Source organism: Gallinula chloropus (assembly GCF_964237585.1).
Source record: "Gallinula chloropus genome assembly, chromosome: 16".
In the NCBI taxonomy this organism is placed as follows: Eukaryota; Metazoa; Chordata; class Aves; order Gruiformes; family Rallidae; genus Gallinula; species Gallinula chloropus.
This window is the reverse complement of record NC_140101.1, coordinates 10,808,854-10,828,198: the sequence shown is the minus strand read 5'-3', so window position 1 is coordinate 10,828,198 and position 19,345 is coordinate 10,808,854. Positions and strand designations below refer to the sequence as shown.

At 50.5% G+C, this 19,345-nt stretch overlaps 1 protein-coding gene across 1 annotated transcript; it reads left to right on the top strand.

Annotated features, from left to right (window-relative positions):
- The first annotated feature begins 1,054 nt into the window (after positions 1-1,054).
- SDC4 (syndecan 4) lies at positions 1,055-18,711 on the top strand. Its single transcript, XM_084271665.1, has 5 exons — positions 1,055-1,169; positions 15,017-15,158; positions 16,044-16,096; positions 16,345-16,528; positions 17,706-18,711. Exons 1-5 carry the CDS (start codon positions 1,089-1,091, stop codon positions 17,855-17,857), a joined length of 612 nt encoding a protein of 203 aa, XP_084127791.1. The 5' UTR covers positions 1,055-1,088; the 3' UTR covers positions 17,858-18,711.
- Positions 18,712-19,345: the final 634 nt, after the last annotated feature.

Here is a 19,345-nt window from a genome sequence, read left to right as displayed (position 1 = left end):
CAAACTGATGTGACTGCAGCATGGATAAGGGAGCGATGCAGATAGTGTACTGGTGTGGTAGTTGAGGTGCACCTGGGCTTGTTGAGGGGCTGAGATGGATGCTTTCAAACACATCCTCAGGGTCAGGCAACATTATTCACGAGAGAAGAAAACCAGAGGTAGTTAAACTGTGCTCTTGGGGGTTTTCCCTTTATCTCTGTGGGTTATTTTGCACTTGCCACTTGCGGAGAAAACAGATGGAGTGGTTTTGTTTTCCATCTCCAACAAGACCCATGTGATGTAACACCCGACCTGATAACGAAAGCCATGACACTGCAAGTCGCAAAGGCACAGTCTGGTTGTTGCTTCTCTGTAAATGTGGGACTGTCACTTGTGGAATGCTGTGAAAACAGATGCTGTGTACCTGCTTCCCCCCTTCCCTTTCCCTGTCTCCCCTTTCCCCCCGCTTCCTCGTCCCCTTCCCCCCCTTTTCTGTTTTCCCTCCCCCCTTCTCTCTCCCCCCCCTTTCCCTTTTCTCTCCATTTCTCCCCCCTTCTTTCTCCCCTTTCCCTTTCTACGCCCCATTTCCACTCCTCCTCTTTTTCCCCCCTTCTCTCCCCCCCCCTTTCCCATCCCCCCCTTTCACTTTCGCTTCTTCTCCCTCTTCCCTTTCCCTTTCCTTCCCCCCCCCCCCTTTCACTTTCCACTCCTCTTTCCTCTCTTTCCCCCCTCCCTCCTCCTTCCCCCCACCTCACCCCCCGCCTGGGTCGGTGCCTATCGCCACGCCGGCTGTAAGGGGGGTGGTCAAGCCGGGCCGAGCCGGCCCCGTCTCTCCTGGAGTTCCCAACAGGGCTGAGGCGCTTCGGGAACCAACCTGTCAGCGTGCCGGCCCGGTACCGGTGCGGGGCAGCTCGCAGCCCCCCGGCGTCCCGCCGCGGTGCCGGGGATGGGGCCGCGGGCATTCCCGGCGGGGCGGGCGGCGCTAACGCTCCGCCCCCGCGTGGGCCGCGCCGGCCCTATAACTGCCGCGGCGGCGGCGGGAGGCGGCCAGAGTCCGTTCAGCCATCCGGTGAGTCGCTCCGCTCCGCCTCGGCCAGCACAGTCCAGCTATGCAGCTGCCCCGCGTCCCGCCGGTGCTCCGCGCCGCCCTGCTGCTCGGTGTCCTCCTGCAAGCCGCCGCCGCCGAGTCGGTGAGTCCCGCTGGGGCGTGGGAGGGGAGAGGGTCTCCTGCGCCATCGCTCCCCAAACCCCGCACCCCCACCCCCCGTAGGAAGGGGTGCTCCCGGGGCTGACCGGGCTGACCCCCGCCGGGCTGGGGGTACGGTTGCGGCAGGTCCCGCTCGCCGGTAGCCCGAAAACCAGTGCCACAGCCGCCGGGCTCGGGGATCTGCCCCAGCCGTTTGCCCTTCTCCGGGGAAGGGAGTGGGGGTGGTAAAATGGGTTAATGGCAGTAGGGCAGCTCCTATTCCTTCCTCCGGTTCTCCTGCCTCCTTCTGTGCTGCTTCCTCCGTCCAGTGCCAAAGCAGCGTTGTCCTGGCCCAGTGTGCCCCATGTGCACCTCTTGTACTGTCACCAACTGTCCGGTAGCTGTGCTACCTTCACTTACCCTTTTTTCTGCCCTATGCCCTGGTGAGCTTCGTTGCTCTCTTCTGGGTTCAGGGCCGGTGGAATTAAAGCAGTTACAGCAGTACTGCTCTCCATTACAGCTTTTATCTTCAGCTGCTGGTCGTGGGCTGAAGTCCTTTAATCCATCCTTACTGTGAATGCAGGGTGGGTTAGATACGTGTGATGTGGTGCAGTGTCTGGGTATGCCTTCCATCTGACCTGAGACTGGCTGTGCTGGTACCTGATGTGTTTCTAAGTGCCTTAAACCTTCCTCACTTCTACATGGGAATGAAAACTGCTGCGTTACGGGGTTAAGAGCCTCTTAAATATATAATGAGGGGAAACAGTTTGGATGCTTCAAGCTGGGCACATGTGGGATCTGCAGAGTAGAGCAGAGACTTCTGGCTTCTGCCTTCCCTGCTGTTTGTTTGCTTTGCGTGTGTCGGTCTTACTGATAGTGTAGTCAGGGCAGATTCCTCTGCGAGTCTGGAAGAGTTGGTGAGATTAAGGTAACTGTGGGAGATCAGGGGGTCTCAACACTGGGTTTAATCATCCGTATCGCTTCTGACTGAGGGCTGGGTGGGCAGATCAGGACTGATAAGGCTCAGCTGCTCCCTTGTTCTCCAACAGGAACACAGAGTTGGGGGATTGCAGAGTAGGAAACTCTCCCACAGAGACCATGTGTAGTAATTGTCAGCTACTCTCTGCTAAATCCAACCGGTCAAAATCCACTTTAATCCGGTGTCTTTATCCCTGCAATTAAGCACGTGAGTCGCTTGTTTGAGAGCTGGCCCAAACTAGTAGGGCTAACCTTTGGGGCAGCCAGCATCTGGGAGTTGGATTGACCATGTTTGGTATGAAGCACTGCTTGGTGCCCCTGGGAAACTGAGTGGTCTGCAAGCATTGGATTTCTGCAAAGACAACAAATTTTGCCCAGATGTATCCTGTAAATCCTTATATAGAGCTTGTCTGGAGTATTTGTCTGTATCTTTTAAGCTACCTAAGATTGAGTGGTTGTTTGAGAAGTAACACTGGCCTACTATAAAGCCTTATCCAAACAAATTGTTTGGGTTACAGGCTGCTGGGGAGGAGATGAGGATGACATGCTGTTTGGGAGAGTTCTGCTGGCGCTCCTCCCATATTTATTTGTTTTTTCAATGGCACTGCCAAAACGTGCAGAGCTGCACAACCTGTGGCTCTCAGCTCTTCTGTGCGGGCAGGGTGAAGACAGGTAGCTGTTTCTTAACAAGACAGGGATTGTATTTCTTGTGCTTATGTAAGAGCGTGGCTTTTGAGAGTGATTCGGTGCTTGAATATTTCCCCAAGCCTGTACAAACAAAAAATGCCTTGGCTCCTTTCCCCATGCCTGGCTTTCTGGTGTAGATGGGATTTCTCTGTGTGAAGCAATCCTGGATGTGTAAGAGGGTGGGGAATATTACTGAAGTGCTGAAGTGTGACGTTGGTGCTCAGGCTGTGAGTGGGTTGTGTTCTGACAGCCCAGCAGCTTTGTGTGAGAGCGTCATCTTGTTCCCATGGAGTAAGGGGGGGACCCTGCATCCAATGCCTGACGTCTCCCAGTGGTCCCCAGCCTTCTCTAGTCAAGTGGAAAGGACTTGAGGTCTGCCTTGCTTGGGCTCTGCATGGTTTGGCTCTCCCTGTGCTTTTAGCATCCAGAAGTGCCCCTGGCAGCACAGGAGGGAAGCAGTGGGGATCTGCCTGCTGCAGCCTTGGGCTGCTCCTGCACTGGAACTGCAAGAGAGCCCTGAGCTCAGCAGGGTGGTAGCAGTGCTAATGGGCTGCAAGCTTGTTGCAGCTGTCCTACTTTTCTGCCTTGAAGTAAGCAGAAAAAGCCTCTGTGGAGCACCACATCGCGTGTACGTGTCCCCAGCGGTGCAGACAAACAGAAACCCAACCCAGAAGCTGCTGGCAGAGGATGGCTCAGGGGGAGTGGGGCGGCTTGGCGCTGTTGATGGGCTCTTTTTGCGGGTTTTAAAGCAATCAGGCTCGGAGGCCTCCCGATTGGCACGGCTGGTGTCTGTTGATGATAGCTGTGTTTGGAAAGTACTGCAGCATTATTAATGTTAGAACCGGTTTGGCTTGTCCCGCTGCCATTGATCCCCCAGGCCTGTTCTTTCTGCTCTTCGCCTGGTTTCTCCTCTGTCCCTCCCAATCAAATCAAGACATTGCTCTCTGCACGCTTCTCTTTATTTTACCTTCTGACTTGGCAAACTCCTGGGGAAGCTGAACACGTAGAGCAAATCCTGGCTTTGCTTCAGCCTCCCTAAAACGCAGCAGCACAATGATGCTGTCTTGCAGTGATGTCCCTTTGCCATGAGGGGAAGGAGCCCATGACCTCTGGTAGCTGAACCTAGAGCTGGCTGTTGGGATGAAATGTGTCTAACATGTGGAAAAGAAACTGCCTCCCTGGCACCTTGTGCCTTGTTGAATTGCATGTACAAGTCACAAGGTGGGAGTTGAGGGGTGTGCAGTCCCTCTGAAGCCGCAGCACCTTGTTCATACCAGATGTAGAAGTACTTGTGTGGAGCAACCAGCCCTGCAGTGCTTGGGGTGCTGTCAGGGAAGCGGTGCTGCTGCCCAGCTCTCATCTGTCCCAAGTGCCTGCCAGCTCCCATGCTGGAGAGCACTTTCTTGTGGTTCTGTTTTCCAAACAGCTTGCACAAGAGGCAGACCAGGGCTGAATTTGTGCCTTTTCAGTCTCACAGTACCAGAGACATTCACCCTAGGACATTAGCCAATGTGATTGCTCTCTTTCCTGCCCCTCCTGCTGTTGCCTCCCAAGGCCTTGGCACTTTGAGGTCCTGCAAAAGCCTGTATCCAGTCCAACAACAATGAAAACGGGTTTTTTTTTTCCTATGCTCTTCCCCTCTCCCCTCCAAGCCTCTGTAATGGCTTTACTATTGCCTTGAGCTGTCTGAAAGGTTGGGCTAGGGAGGCCATTTGCTGCTCTCAGATGCCTTAAGTGGAGCCTGATGTGACCTTGCCGTGGTTTTCCTGTGGTGGCTTACTGCCTTCTTGGTAGGCTCGTGTCCTGCTTCTACTGCAGACTATTAACTTGACCTCAGAGTGACGACGGAGAGGAGAGAACCTGGCTGGCTGCCTGGTGTGCAGACTTCAGCATAACTCCCACAGCCACTTTTCCCTTTCTCTGGCTTCTGGTGCTGGAAAATGTGCTGGTAGAAGTGTGCTGGCTGGTCAGATCCACTGGGTTGTAAGCTAACACCAGGTTGTGTTGCATTTTGTGTGTGCTAAACTGTTCTCCCTCAAATAGGTGGATTGATGGGCTTTATCTTTAAAACCCACTTCTCTTTTCTTTTTAAATGTGGTGATAGTGACTGTACCAACAAGGGAACCATGATACTGGGGCTCTGCAGTCTGCAGTGTAAGTGACTTAAGTTGACTTGTAAGATTACTTTGATTGAGTTATTGTGGCTCACTGGTCCTGCAGAACTCCCCAGCTATCACTTTGCCTAGACAAAAGAGAGCGTCCATCCTTCAGGAAACTTCTTTGCTCTGAGTTAACGTTTCTCCTCTCCAGCCTTCCCTTAGATCCTCGCAGTTGCATTCTCACCCCCTGCTCTGTACACTTGCTCCTCTGTGCCCTGTAACAACAGCAGGGTTGTGCTGCTTTCACAGCCTCAAACTAGTAACTAACACAGTTGAAGCACTACAAAACCGGTGGGGACAAACCCTGCGCACGCCTGACCTCCCCTCCTGGCTGCTGTTGGGGAGCATGTGTGGCTGTTTGTTTGAGACTGGGTGGAATGCAAACGCTTCAGATTAAGGATTCAAATGATTTGCACTAGAATGAGACTCTTGTGATGAGACTGGGCTTGGTGGCCCTGAATAGGCAGGGCAGCCTAGTTAAAGAGTTTAACTTGTAATAAGCTACTGCTCTGAGGGGCTATAAGTGATCCTGCGTTAATGAGCTGTTAGGGCTGGGCTGGATTAGTTCAAGCTTTCTTTTTTTTTCTGGTTGCTTGGGGTTTTTTGTTGTTTGTTTGTTTTTAAGAATGTGTCTGAATGGCCATCCAGTAAATGCTGTTTGCCCCTGAGCAGCTCTACTGTGTATCTCTCACCATCAGCCATGATGACTCACAGCCCTGTGCTCCCACTCAGGGGTTTCTGGCCTGCAGCTCCCCAAGACTCTGCTGTCACCCTCTGAGTAATGGTCCTGGCCCCTTACCCAAAGTAATGACTCAGACTCCTGAGATGCTGCAACAACAGAGGTGGGTCTCTTCTTTCTGGGGAAGAACAGGGGTGACAAGCAAAACTAGTGCTGCTTGGCAGCTGCTCTGTGCCGCCCTCGACACCCTGCTGCCTCTTGTCTCATCTCGGTGGGTTGTGGCTGTGATGGGCACAGCGCTGTCAGGCTCTGACGTAGGATTGCTGCTGGTGGCTGGGTTGGTACTGGTAAAGGTGGGCCAGAAAATGGCCTTGTCTTGAGCTGCCACTAACTTGCTGTGGCAGCTCGGTGGTGGTTGTGTTTTCAGGCAGATACAGTGGGAAACAGGAGGTGCACGGGGGTGAGAGGAAAGCAGCGGTGTTAATCTGAGATGACTGAAAGTGTTCAAAGCAAGCTACAGCAGCGGAAAGTCTCAAAAGAAGAGGGGGTTAAACACTTAATCCTGAATCTGGAGAAAATGTCAGCGTGGGAGGGGAAAACACGCAAGATCTAGCAGCGTCCCTCTCTGTTTCTGAAGGCTTGGCTGGCTTTAAAAATTCATTTCTTGTAAAAGTCTTATTTTTGCTGGAAGTATGTACTCCTGTCAGTTTATCCTTAAATCCTTTGAGGCTGAGACTGCTTATAAAATGCCAAGTGCCCCTTGTTAGACAAATTATTGGGATAACTTAAAAAGTCAAAGCAGTTAATTAAAATATCAGGAGAGATGCTCTTTGGGCTGGGAAGGAGACGGGGAGACCAGTGGCACTGTTACCCAAGCATCTGGTGTCATGTCAAGCAAAACCAAGGTTTCTTCTTGCTTAACCAAATTTTCCTTGTGCTAGGGAAAGCAAAGCCTCCTGTGGGAAGGCTTTCTATCTTCTGATGGTGCTTTGCCTTAGCTGCTGAAGAAGAGGTGTCCCTACCACAGCAAACTAAAACTGTGCTGCTGTAGAACTTGAAATCAAAGTGCTGTGATGTTGCCATGTTTACCTTGCTGGGAGGCTAACCCTGCCTCCTGCACTGTAGCTGCCATTATAGCCAACCTATAGCAATAAAAAGAAGTGTTACCATGCAGTAATGACTCTGAAAGTGCCTGCCTTGGACTTGCACAAAAGTCTCCGTGTATAAGGTGAAGTGGGTGAGAGGAGGGTGGCTGGCATGATGGGGTGCTGCCATGCTGACCAGGAGTGGGACCTTTAGGTAGAGGGACCCATCCTGGCCAGTGTGGTGCTAGGAGGGCAACAGGAGCTGCTTCTGGGGGGTAATGTCCCCCTTTGAAAACAGAGAAGCTTCTAGTGGTCTCTCCCACAAATGGGAGTATAGCCCTTACTGATGTCAGGAGCTTTTTTGCTTGGAAGACTCTGTTCCCCAGCGAGATAAATATTTATTGCAAACCCACAGTGCGCGGTGGAGCAGCCTCTGGAGCCAGGATACTTGCAGGAGACTGTTTATGTGCGGGCTGTTCTTGGCCCTAATTCTGAATTTCCTGAGGCTGAGTATGAGGAGCTGGTCCTGCACGCTGGTTACTAAACAACTTGTTAGTCCCGCCGAGCGCAGCCTTGCAGAGCCAGGGAAGGAGTGACCAAAACAAGAGCTGGGTCCCTCTGCTCCTGCCTGTGACTGCGAGGGTGCAGGGATGTGGTCAGGGAGTACTGGGAAACTGCTGCCAGCTGCTCGCCCCCGGCTTGGAGAGGGGAGGAAGCCTGGCTGGGAACACGGAGCTTTCTGAGAGAGGAAAATGCTTCTGGGAGGGATGAGTTTCCCAACGGTACAGCTGCGTTATCCCCAGTAGCACACCCTGCGCTGCTCTCTGGGCCCACAAACCTAAGCAATCTCTTCACAAGCTGGGAATGTTTTTATAAAAAAACCCCAAACCAAAACAACAAAAACCCACACAACATGAAAACCCCAGCCTCTGCTGCTGAATCTAGCTAAGAAAATCCCTGCTGTTGAAGTGTTTGTTTGTATAAATCCTGACAGGGTTATGGCCTGATAGTGGAGTGGCATGGATACTCTGTCTGGAGTGTTTTCATGCTGATAACTTCCTCTGCCACAGGTTTTTGCTGGAAGCTTTGCCAGCAGAAGAAAACTCTAAACAAAACTCTCCTGGCAGAGCTCAGCTGCCTGGGCTAAGCCTAAATCTTTGGGCTACTACTTCTGATTAGATTAAAATGGATTGTGGGAGGGGAAGCATTTGCAGAGTGTAGCACTGGGAATCTTGACTGTACAAACAAGCTGAGATTAGCTGCGCGGTGAGCCAGCTAGGAAAGGCACCCTTTGAAGTTGGGTGTTTGCCTGGCTTAATTTTGTTAACACTCTGGCATGAGGCAGCATAAAGATCCCAAAAATGCACCTCGTGTGTTTCTTGCCAAGTGGAAATTCGGCTTGTGTTCGTGTCCAAGGAGGTGCTGTGCTGGAGCTGTGTTCTAGGAAAGGGCAGCGAGGGCAGGCCTCTCCCTGGTGCCAGGGGAAAGTACGGTGAGTGAGGGATCACAAGCCTGAAGTAGCAGCATGAGAAATCGTCCTTGGTGGAAAAGCTGCTTTGCTGGGGTCTCTGTATCCTTTTCTTCTCCCACAGATGGGGATGTGATGGGAGCCCCTGGTTTAGAGCAGGGAAACTTGGAGCAAGTCATGGGCTAGAAGGCAGAATTCCTTTCTTAACTTTTAATAGATTCCACCAACTTCAAAGCTGAGCCCTGGGTAGTAAAGTGCATGAAATACCTACCATCAGCTTTGTACCTACCATAAAAAGAAAAAAAAAAAAAGTAATGTTTTTATGAACTAGGTGTGTATTGCTGCCAGTGACCGCGGGAACCTTTCGGGCATGAAATGAACTCTGCAGTTGTTTTCCTCCTGAGTCATATGAGGGTTCCTGCTTTCCCCTCCTGCAGCTTTCCTCTGAACCTTATCTATATTTGCCTCGGGGCAAGTGATTGACACACAGCCATCTGCAACTGCTTGCTGAGCTTTATCTGGCTAGCTGGAAGGGGGATGCCATCAGCTCCTTCCCTCGGCTCCTCGGGTCTCTCGAGCTGGGCATTGAGTATTTAGAGCAGCTATTTTGCCACCGTGGCAGTAAACAGATCCCAGCATGTGCCTGTCTGGCACAGGACTCAAATCCTTACGGCTTTGCTTTGCTCTTGGCTGATAATGGGGGGGGGGAGAGCAGTTAAACAACAAATCATTCCTTCATAATCTCTGTCCTGCTTGATTCTGTGCCGAGACCTTGAGAGGCTCTTGGGTACCGTGTGAAGAGGGCTGGGCGTAAGCAAACGCATCCGTGTGAAAAGGTAACCGGGGTTTGGCTCTGTACGTGCAGGGACGCCTATTTTGAGCAAGCAAAGCCCAGGAGGATTCATCCCCGCTGCCGGGGAGGCACCCGTGTGACAGCGGGTGGCTCTCGGAGCCCCGGATTACCGTGTCATTGTCACGGGGATTATGCCTCCGCTGCCGCATGAGCCCCAGGAGAGCTGCTTGCGGCGACACAGCTTAAAGAATCACACGGGGAGTGGGGGCAAGGGGGGGGGGACTGACCCGGGCTGGGGCTCTGCTAGTGCTGGATGCCCGTTCCTGCGCCTGCCCCGTGCAGCACGTGGGCTGCTGAGCCTGAGCACACAGGACTGGTTATGTGCCTGCGGGGAGACGGGTACCTGGTTGGACAGGGGATGGGAAGGCTCCTCTGAAGTCACCTTGAATGAGTGATGCCTTTACTGGCTGAGCAGTTTGTCAGCCTGCATGTTGCTCTTGCTTGCTCTTATTAAGCAAGACCCTGCTCCTTCCCTGTATTACTGAGACCAATTAAAAATAATATATACATATATATATTCTTTTTCTCTCTTTTTCAAGAAGCAGAAAGGAAAGGGGTAGTGTGGAACAACCGATGCTGGTGTACTGGAGATGCAGTGCTGTCCATCCCCTGCTGCCAGGCAGGAGGTGCCTGCAAGGCCTGGTCTGTGTTTCGGTCTGGTTTCCCCCTTAGTCCTCAGATATGTTAAAGATTTACCAGCTCAGGTCCCTGTGACGAGAGTGCACCTGTACAGTGACCCTCAAAGAGCAGACTGGCAAAGCTGGCTTTGCCCAGAGCCACTCTGCCTGTGGTCCTGCCCTAGGACTGCTGAAAAGTGTTGAGCAAAGGTACAGCAGTATTTAACCATGTCTGGAAGCCTCGGGGGGAGCCTGCCATGTGAGCAAACACACGTGTGCCTGGATGGGAGCTGTTGAACTTCAGTCCAGGCTGTGTGTGCTGTGAATTGTGGGGGACAGACTGACCAGGGACGAGGAGAGGTAAAAGCCTGGGCACAAGGACTTAGCACAAGTGGATTTTTTTCTTATGGTGGCTGATGTATTGAAGGAGTTAAGTGCAAGCTAGATTGAAACACTGGTATTTGCTCTGCTCTCAGGACAAAAGTGACACTTTTTTCTCCTTACACAGAGCTGGAGCATGGAGGGAGCAAATGGTGGTTTGGGGGGAAATACAGTCCCTTCCCAGTCTGGCAGGAGCTGCCTCTGCTGGGAGCTCACGTTACTTCTAATAACTTTACTTTTAATGCTTATTAAGATGGGAAGGTAGAGCTGTCCTTGCCTGTTACCTTGCTGTGTGCCACCCTCCTGTGGAGGTCAGCTCTGTTTGGCTGACTCACACCAATCTCTGCTGCCCCGTTTCCAGCACTGCGTGGCTCCTCTGCTTTCCTGCTTTTGGGGAGTGGGTGTGCTTTCAGGGGGTGAGCTCAGCTCCTATCCCCTGCTCCTTTGCATGCCAGCATGAGCTTTAAAGCCTTTGTGGTGTGTGTGTTCCTGCCAGAGCTCGGTGGAAGTGAGTTATATGGAAATCTCCTCTCCTGGTTGGTGGTTCAGAGGTTTGCATCCTTGTGCTGGAAAGGGCTCCGTGGGATTTGGTACTCTTCAGTTTGTGATGCAGGACAGCATGAGAGCCAAGGCGGTGGCTTTGCAAGAATGATCTCTTAATAACCCAGCTCTGAGACTGGGCAATGCAGGCAGCTGCTTGTTTGTTCAGAAGCTCTTCAGTTGCTCTGGATGTGCATTGTGATGGTGTGAGTGACATCTGCCCCTGACAGCACAGGTCTGGGAAAGATGTTTAGTGTAATCCCACTTCCGAGGAGGCGATCCAGACAACTGTCCCCTAGCACAGAGCCCCTGACAAAAGCCCCAGGATCAGGCTGCAAGGAGTTAACAGGTCTGTGACTGCCACCTCCCAGGCTGGCCCAGTTCCATGTGATTTGTCTAGGAAAGGTTGACTTTCACCTTGCCCCTGTTTACTCCTGGGCTTGTGTACACAGTGCAGGAGCAAGCACTGGGTCTCCACACTGAAGTTACAAACTTGATAAAGAGCTGCCTGTGCTTGGGATGCCCACACCTCTGCAGGTCTGACTCCCTTAGCAGCTTGCTGGCTGTGACCCTTCAAAGAAACTTCTAATGAACGCTGGAGTGTGTGAAAGCCAGTTCTATGTCTCAAACTTTGTCTCTGCCCCAGAACATCATTTGGGCTTTTTGGAAAGGTCTTCTGCAGAGGCAGTGGTGAAGACGTGGGCTGGGGCAGGCAAGCTGCCTGGGTCGTTATTTCCCAGAACTAGCCAGGGTTGGGGAAATTCACAGACAGGGCAGAAACTTTGCTTGCTGCCTCCATAACTGGAGGTTTTTGCTTTGAGAAGGAGCTAGCAGCGTGCTGGGGTTCTAAGTGAAGGCCTGGGGACCATGAAATGGAATGGGGTGCGCTAGGGGTGGAGCACAGAAAAGCCTCAAGCCCTTGTCTGGGGTGCCAGGGGTGTAATTCCTGTGCCTGAACTAAGCAAACAGTGTCTGGCTTCACCCAGTGCTGCAGCCAGTCTCAGGCTCAAACATGAGACCTCGGTGCCCGGCTCTTCCAGGAATGACACTCATAGTTCCCGTGCCTGACGTGCTGCTGGGCTGGGAGGGAGTAAACTGGGTTTTTTTTATTCCTTTTTCTTTTCTTTTGCAACTGTCAGGCAGGAAAAGCTGCTGCTCCCCGGCACGTTGGTTAGTTGGTTAATCCCCCTTGGTGCTTACTGGGGATAAAGCTACTTAATGTTGAGGAAGAAATCCTGGAACTAGACTGCTGCAGAAAGGGTTGATTTCTGTAGAGACCTGTCTTAGAGAGGAGCATATTAATAGCAGGGCTCGACTTCAGCTGCTGGGGAGAGGTGGGGCTGTGCAGCCGCCCAGTCCAACTCTTCCAGCAAGTCCTTGGCCCAGCTCCAGTGCTGGGATAACAGGTGGTGGAAGACTCAGAGCAGCGCTGGTGCCCTCCTCCAGCTGGAGACTGCAGAAGGAGTTAAGCTGAATGTGGCCAGAGACCACTTGGTAAGGGGCTGACTGTCATCCCGCAGCAGTCTTCTGGCTTCATCCTTTTTAGCTGCAGCCTGCCAGCGGTGAGGAAGCATGGGCATCTTCCCTGGTGCCTCTTCACCTGGTAAAGCAAGTGTAGGGAGGGCTTAATACCCTTGGAAAGGGATGCATGTTTTAAGCAGGGAGGTCAGTATGTGGCACTTGGGAAGCCTGAAGCCCTTGCTTTTAAGTCTGAAAGTGCCTGTGTGCCCTCTCACAGGTGTGTATGTGAGGAATGTGCCTGTTCCAGACCTGCCCTTCAGCACAGGACTTCACTGTTAACTCTTCCTAGGCTGCCCATGCCCCAGCTCCCAGGAGGAGCCTGCTCCTTAGGAAAGCATGTCTTCAAACCTGGAGGGTGGGTACAGAGATGCCCATCAGCCCTCTAACATCCCTGAATTCGTAAAATGAGGCTCACTGCCCTCCAGAAAATTTTCCTGTATAGTTAAGAGAAGCTCTTGTGGCTTCCAGGAACTTCCCCATCCTTGCTCAAGAGGATGATGAAGAGTGAGTTCAGGGAACGCTCCCATATAATCTTATTTATGCTTGTGAGTCAGTAACTTCCTTGTTATGTCCTCTGGCTTGTAAACACCGTCTGTCCTGATTTAAATAGGGTTTTCTGATAGCCAAACCTGGTGCATTCCAGAGTATGTACTAATCACCGTGGCTGGCTGCCGCTGCTTTGCTCGCAGCTGGCTGGATCTGATAAGGTCAGCCTGTTGTCCAGCCACTCCATGGCCTAAGCATGGGTTTTCTTGAGCCGCCCTGGTCAGGACATTAGCTGGCTGTGATTCACAGGGCCTGAGCTGGCACAGGGGTGCGGCTCAGCAGAGAGCTGGCTGCCAAGGGTGATCTGCCTTGGCGCGGCAGCTGCGTTACATGGATCTGCAGCAAACTCGCTTCCCAGCCCTGGGAAGCTCGGGCAGATGGGAATTGGGCTCTTCCTGCCCATTGATGAATTGGCCAGAAGCTCTCATGGGAACAGCTACAGCATGCTGGCAGAAGTTTCCATTGCAGGTCTGGCTTTGGCTGGGTTTCACATACCTTAAAATGAATTTGCTTTGGAGTGAGTGATCCATAGCGTTAGGAATGCCTGGTTCCAGGCTGGGAGGGGATTTCTTCCCAGCTGGCTGTCCTCCACAGCCCCCTTCCCATCACCTAGTGCCAGGCTCGGGCAGAGTGGAGACAGGGGGTCTAGGAGGAAAGCTGGCCTTGGCACTTGATGCCCTCTGGACTGTTAATTTGCTTACCCTCCAGCAGAGTTGCTGGGGAAACCATAGATGCCTCAGTAAGCTAATGAAAAGCACATCTAGTAGCCACTGCTCCTTATAGAAAATGAAAAACATCTTATCCTGACCACACAGCCTTGTTTGTGGCAAAGCCAGTATGCTAATGGACAGGGAAGTCTGGGCTGGAAGCAGGGCTAGGGCTGTGGGCAGAGGAAGCTGACACAGGGCTGGTGGCTGATTGTTGGCCTTTGCCAACAATCGATAGCGGATGTGATTCATCAGTTGGTGGGTGTCACTGCTGGGCTGTGATGGGCTGCACGTGGCCCTGGGATCAGGAAGGCTAATGCTGAGCGCTGGAACTGCAAACCCCTTGTCTACTACTCAGGGTCTCACTGCTGCCCTGACGAAGCAGCAAGCACTGGAGCTGTAACTGTCCCTGCCAGTCTCTGATCTTCGCCCCCTGTGAGGTCGTAGCTCATGGCAAACCTGGACATTAAGGAGACCCCTTGGATGTGCAGGACTGGGGCACGTTAAAAATGTGCTTAAACCCTCAGGGCTTGAGCCCAAGTTCTAGGAGACACCCAGGGAACATGTTCCCAGGCTTTCTGTGGGGACAACATAAAAGAAGTGTTGGCAGCTTAGCCCCCAGCTATGGGACCCATCCATCTGCATTGCCCTTCTCGCTGCAGGGGAGGAGGTCGAGTTCCCCACCACAGCAATGACCTGATGGCTGTGGAAGCATCTAGAACCACTGGAATCTGTGAGCTGGTGTTGAGCAACCCAGGAGCCTCATACCTGCAATACCCTCACCTGGCCACAGCCCCAGGGCTGTGGGACAGAGAAATGGCTCCCGGGAAATGGCATAACCTTGGTGAGGGTGGGAGGTTTGGGCTTGTGGCTCCTTGAAGGTCCAAGTGCAAATGAGCTCTGGTGTGTGAATTGCCACTGTGGTCAGGGAGCTGGCCTGGCTCTCTGGAGGCTCTCCTGCCCTTTTGCTAACGTGTGTCCCTAATAGCAGTCATCAGCCCTACAATCATGGGCTTCATTTTATCACTTTACAGGCTTGTTTACATGGGTTGTGAGAGCTGAGGCAGAGCAAGCTCCTCCTCCTCCGGGCAAGTCGTTATCAATAGCAAGTGCTCTTAAACCCCTGCAGAGCAATTCTGCTGAGCTGGGAGCAATTTTTAACCCTTGGGTGATAAAATAGGTTTGTTTGTCAATACAAGAAGCAATGCGGTTCCTTGGCACACGGCTGGGGTGCTGTGCAAAACCCTGACCTATGGGTGCCAGGCCTTTTCTCTGGGAATGCCAAATCCTTCCAAATCCCCCTGTATTGCAAACAGGAGGTAGTGCTTTTGCTACAAACTCCAGGTGGAGATCCTGTTGTGGTATTTTCACCCAGTGGGTTCAAGTGAACCTCCTGAAACTGTAGCTCTCTGGGAAATTCCAGTCCTAGGCTGGTTCTCTCTTCTGAGAAATGCTAGGGGAACTAGCTGTTCCCAGGCTGCTGAGATGGTGCTTTTAGAGCAGAGGAACTTCAGCATTTAACGTTGTTCTGGTAGAAGTGGCTTCTCACCACAGGCTCTGAAGTTCTGACCTTTGCAAAACCCTTCTGAGGAATTCCCTGGTATTTAACACTTCTCCACCCCGTTTGCAGGTGAGAGAAACAGAGACCATGGATGCCCGATGGCTTGACTACCCTGCCTCCGGAGACTTGCCAGATGATGAGGACATTAATGAATTCAGGCCTCACATAACTTCTGATGTGTTAGATATAGATGAGACATCTGGGTCTGGAGGTGAGTGGGGAAGGGGGGAAATGGATCTCCCTGTGTTGATGCTTTCTGCCGGCACCAGCTCGTGAGTGATGGGCTTAATGCCCAGCTAGAGCTCCAGAGGGAACCACAGTGTCAGGTGGGGATGAGAAAGTAGTGTGAATCCTAGTAACCAGTGAGAACAGTGAGAGTGGTTGTACTGTCATGTTGAATCACTCTGGGAGGACAGCTGGAGTCCAGCCAAGCTTGTCTTACTGCAAGTAAAAAGGTGTTGCACTGGCTGGGTCTCATGTTGAAAACAAATTAATTTGTGAGAAACTTAAAAAATCAATTGTGGAGGCTTAAAGTTAGTACCAGGTGAGGCCAAACAAGGTAAAGGACTACCTGGTGTTCAGGTGAACTCTTTGTGACATGCAAAGTTCCCTGCCCAAACCAGTTTCTGTAGCTCCTTGTCCCCTTTATGTGAACATTTGTTTTCTGAAAGGAAAAGAACAAGTGCTGAAATGGGTACGTGACATGTTGGGGCAGATCTGGTAACGAGAGGGTTGGCAAGCCATCCTTCAGGGATGGGTGGTGAGAGCATTGCCCTCCCAGTGCAGTGCCTTAGCCAGCTATAGCAGACCTGCTTTGCAGGGCAGCTCCTGATAATCTGGAGCTGGGACCAATGGATCCATGCGAGAGGTTCATCTGAAGATTACATCTCCTGCTCTTGTGCAATCAAAGCCATTAACTGGGGAAAGTACTAGTAGATAAAAGGGAATTGTAGTCAGCAGAGAACCAGAGATTGTTTGCAGGCCTTGGCCTTGCCAATGGTGTCTGAATTAAAAAAAAAATGGCATGTGGTGGGAGGAAAACAGTGTCCTCTTCTATTTAGTTTTATTTTTAACTTATTTTTTCCTCTCTCTGCAGACTACTCAGCCTCTGAAGATACCATATATCTGACCACCAAGGATACTCCTGTGGTAGGTATTGCCTCTGTGTACTTTAGGCAACACTGCTCTGTTGCTGTAGCTGCTGTGGTCTGTCTGTGAAGCTTTCTAAACACCCTTCCCCCTGGGAGACGTGGCATCAATACGAGTCTGCACGAGCAGGAACAGCACGCTCATAATGTGCTAAGCAAACTTTCCTTTCCCTGCACACCCTCCTGCTTGGAATTGTCAGAAGGCTGGGTGCTGCTTACTGATGGGTGTGGTTTGTCTATGTTCTGTAGCTATCTGACAACTATATCCCTGGAGATACTGAGAGAAAGATAGAAGGTGAGAAGAAAAACACAATGGTGGACAATGAAATCATTCCTAACAAAGCTCTGCCTGTTGAAGAGAACCTGTCCAACAAGATCTCCATGGCAAGCACAGCCAACAGCAGCATCTTTGAGAGAACAGAAGTCCTTACAGGTAATACTCCACCTTGTCCTGATAAATCATTAATACTGGAAGTCAAAGTGGCTTTTGTTGCTTCTTGTTCCTCTGGGGAGTGGTTCCCTGCTGACAAAGGGAGGGGGATCCCTTAGCTCTGTGACTACCTGGAGCAGGGTCACTTTTAGCCCTTAAGCAGCAGAAGAGCCTCCTGCTTGCCTTGCTGGGGTAAACAGCTCGGGGTTGAGCTTGCCAGCTGGCTGTTGGCTTAGGTGCCACACAAGTCATGTAGCAGCTGCTCTGCGCCCAGATACTACCTCAACAAGCAGCATATCTAGCCATAAATCAATGACATAAGACTTTTGTATCAAATGTGGGTGTTTCCTTTTAACCTCTGCCCAAGTCCTGCTTTTTCTGAGCCTTGCTGGGAACCAAACAACCCTTCTAAGGGATGTGAACACCTAGTCAGCTGTTGGGGATCTGAGTGCCTCTGCCTGGTGCCAAGCCAAGTGACTGGCTATCCCTTAGTGCCTGGGACAGATCTGTCTCAAGGCAGCAGGCACTTGGTCTCATGGTCCCAGTATAGACCTCAGACCTAGGCATGTCTTGTTGATCTGTAGCCGTCCTCCCAGTCAGAGGAGCGACTGGAAGGGTGGCTGGCAAAGCCACCTAACCAAGTTCATTTAGTGCAGTGAGTAGGTGTCACAGCAAAGGATAAAGTTCACCAGTCACGTGGCTGCCCTCGGTGTGATGACAGAGAAAATCTTGGTGTGTTTTGAGGGGGGTTGTGGTTTTTGGTTACTGGGGTGTTTTTTTGAAGGGAGGCAGTGGTGGCTGTGGGATGCTGCTGTTCAAAGTCCCCAGAGTGCTCACACAGGTAGTTCATGAAGCACTCCAGTCAGAGCTGTGCCATTTTTCTGCAGGGGATGCTGTTTGTGGGCAGTGGTGAGTGCTTTTGGGTGGGTTGTTTCTTTGTCTCTGTTCAAGGAGGATGTCTTTTTGTCAAAACTCTGCTTGCACTAAACTGGGATACAGACTGATTAATGTGGAATGTGATTATTCTGTGGTTGGATGAAAAGCAATTTCTGGCCTTTGGGTGACACCACTGACTCAGGGGGCAGTTCTGGTACTCTTGAAGCACACCTTGAGATGTAGCTGATTGTTTGGAGTGGTCCAGAAGTTCAGACTTATTCCATGCTCTTTTTTCCTCCCCCAGCTCTCATTGCAGGAGGGGCAGTGGGCCTCCTGTTTGCTGCCTTCCTGATCCTCCTCTTAGTCTATCGTATGAAGAAGAAGGATGAAGGCAGTTACGACCTTGGGAAGAAACCCATCTACAAGAAAGCCCCTACAAACGAGTTCTATGCTTAAAACTCAGCAGCACCTTACGCCCATCAAGGGACAAACGGACTGTGGAAACGCTGTACCCTCAGATGAGATGTGCTGAACAAATGCTTTTTCTTTTTTTGTGGGATTGAATTTCAAAATGACTTCAAGAAAAAACAAACTTCCTACGTGACCCTTCCCATCCCGCTCAGCTCACAAGGGCCCAATGAAATACAAAGAGTCTGAAAAAAGCCCCAAAACCAAACCTCAGTGTAACTTTTATTTTTTCTCCTTCTGAAAGCTAGTGTAAAAAGAATAAAGCTGCCAAATTTTCTGCTTGGTTTTACAGAGGGTATATAAATACAAAACAGACTGTATGGAAGCAAACACCATGTGTTTGCATCCAGCTTCCATGCTCAGATTGGCTGCTTCTAGAGAAGATGGCTTTTTATATATATATAAATATATATATAAACCTTGCTAATAGATGTCTTGCAGCAGGCTGTTTATGTGAAGCATATTTTGTGGAGAATTATTTATGAATCTCTTACACTACACTTAATGTTGCCTTATCTGGGAGTAAAAAGCCCGAATTTAGGGGCTCAAAATCCCTGAATGCTGTAAAGGGCCTAGGGAATGTCTTCCCCAGGAGACTTGGGTCTCTTTCTGTCCTCCCCAGGCAAGGGTTGCAATCCCTGATGTCAGGACAGCCCTGTTGGGTTGCTGTGACGATGCCCTTTCCTTGCCGTCAGTCTCTTACCTTTTTGGTTTTTTTTAAGGATTTCTTGTAGGATTTTTTTTTTATAAGGAAATTTTAAAGAAAATAGCTGAATGTTTATATAACGTTTGTAGAAATTGTTTTGAAATAATAATAATAATAAAAAAATCTACTTTTTTAATTTCCTCAGATTTATTTTTTCAATCCCTTTGTGTTTCCTTTGGCCAGGCATTTCGCTAGAGATGTTGTTTTATATGATCCATGTTCTGAACTGAAAGCAGAGTTAGCTACAGTGTGTTACAGGTTTCTTCTATAGCAGTTACTGTAGAGGGTGAAGATATTTATGGTTTTCCCATAACTTTTTTTTTTTTTTAGGATTTGGGTTTTTGGTTTTTTAATAGAATTATTTATAGTTTCTGAAATGGCTGCTCTTTTCATTTGGTAACTTTTATCCTTTCTATGTAAAACACTAATGTAATAAGTCTCTGTGAAAACTATTTAAGCTTTAGTCTATGAATTTTAATTATAAATTCAAGGCAATAACCTCTAGGATTATTCTGTATGCAAAATTGGATTCATAATATGATTGAAGTAGGGAAAAGCCCAGAGTATTTCTATCCTGTAATATATTATAATCTGTCCTATAGAGCTATATATTATATATATTTTACTGAGAAATATATGGTTAAGAGTGAAAGGGCTGGAGGTAATTCTTCAGCTGCCTTACTGGAAGGTCTCGTTCGTACTGTGTCTTGTCCAGAGCGCAGTGGGCTCTGCAGGAGAAGGCAGCTGGGAGCAGCCAGGGCCCTGGGGCG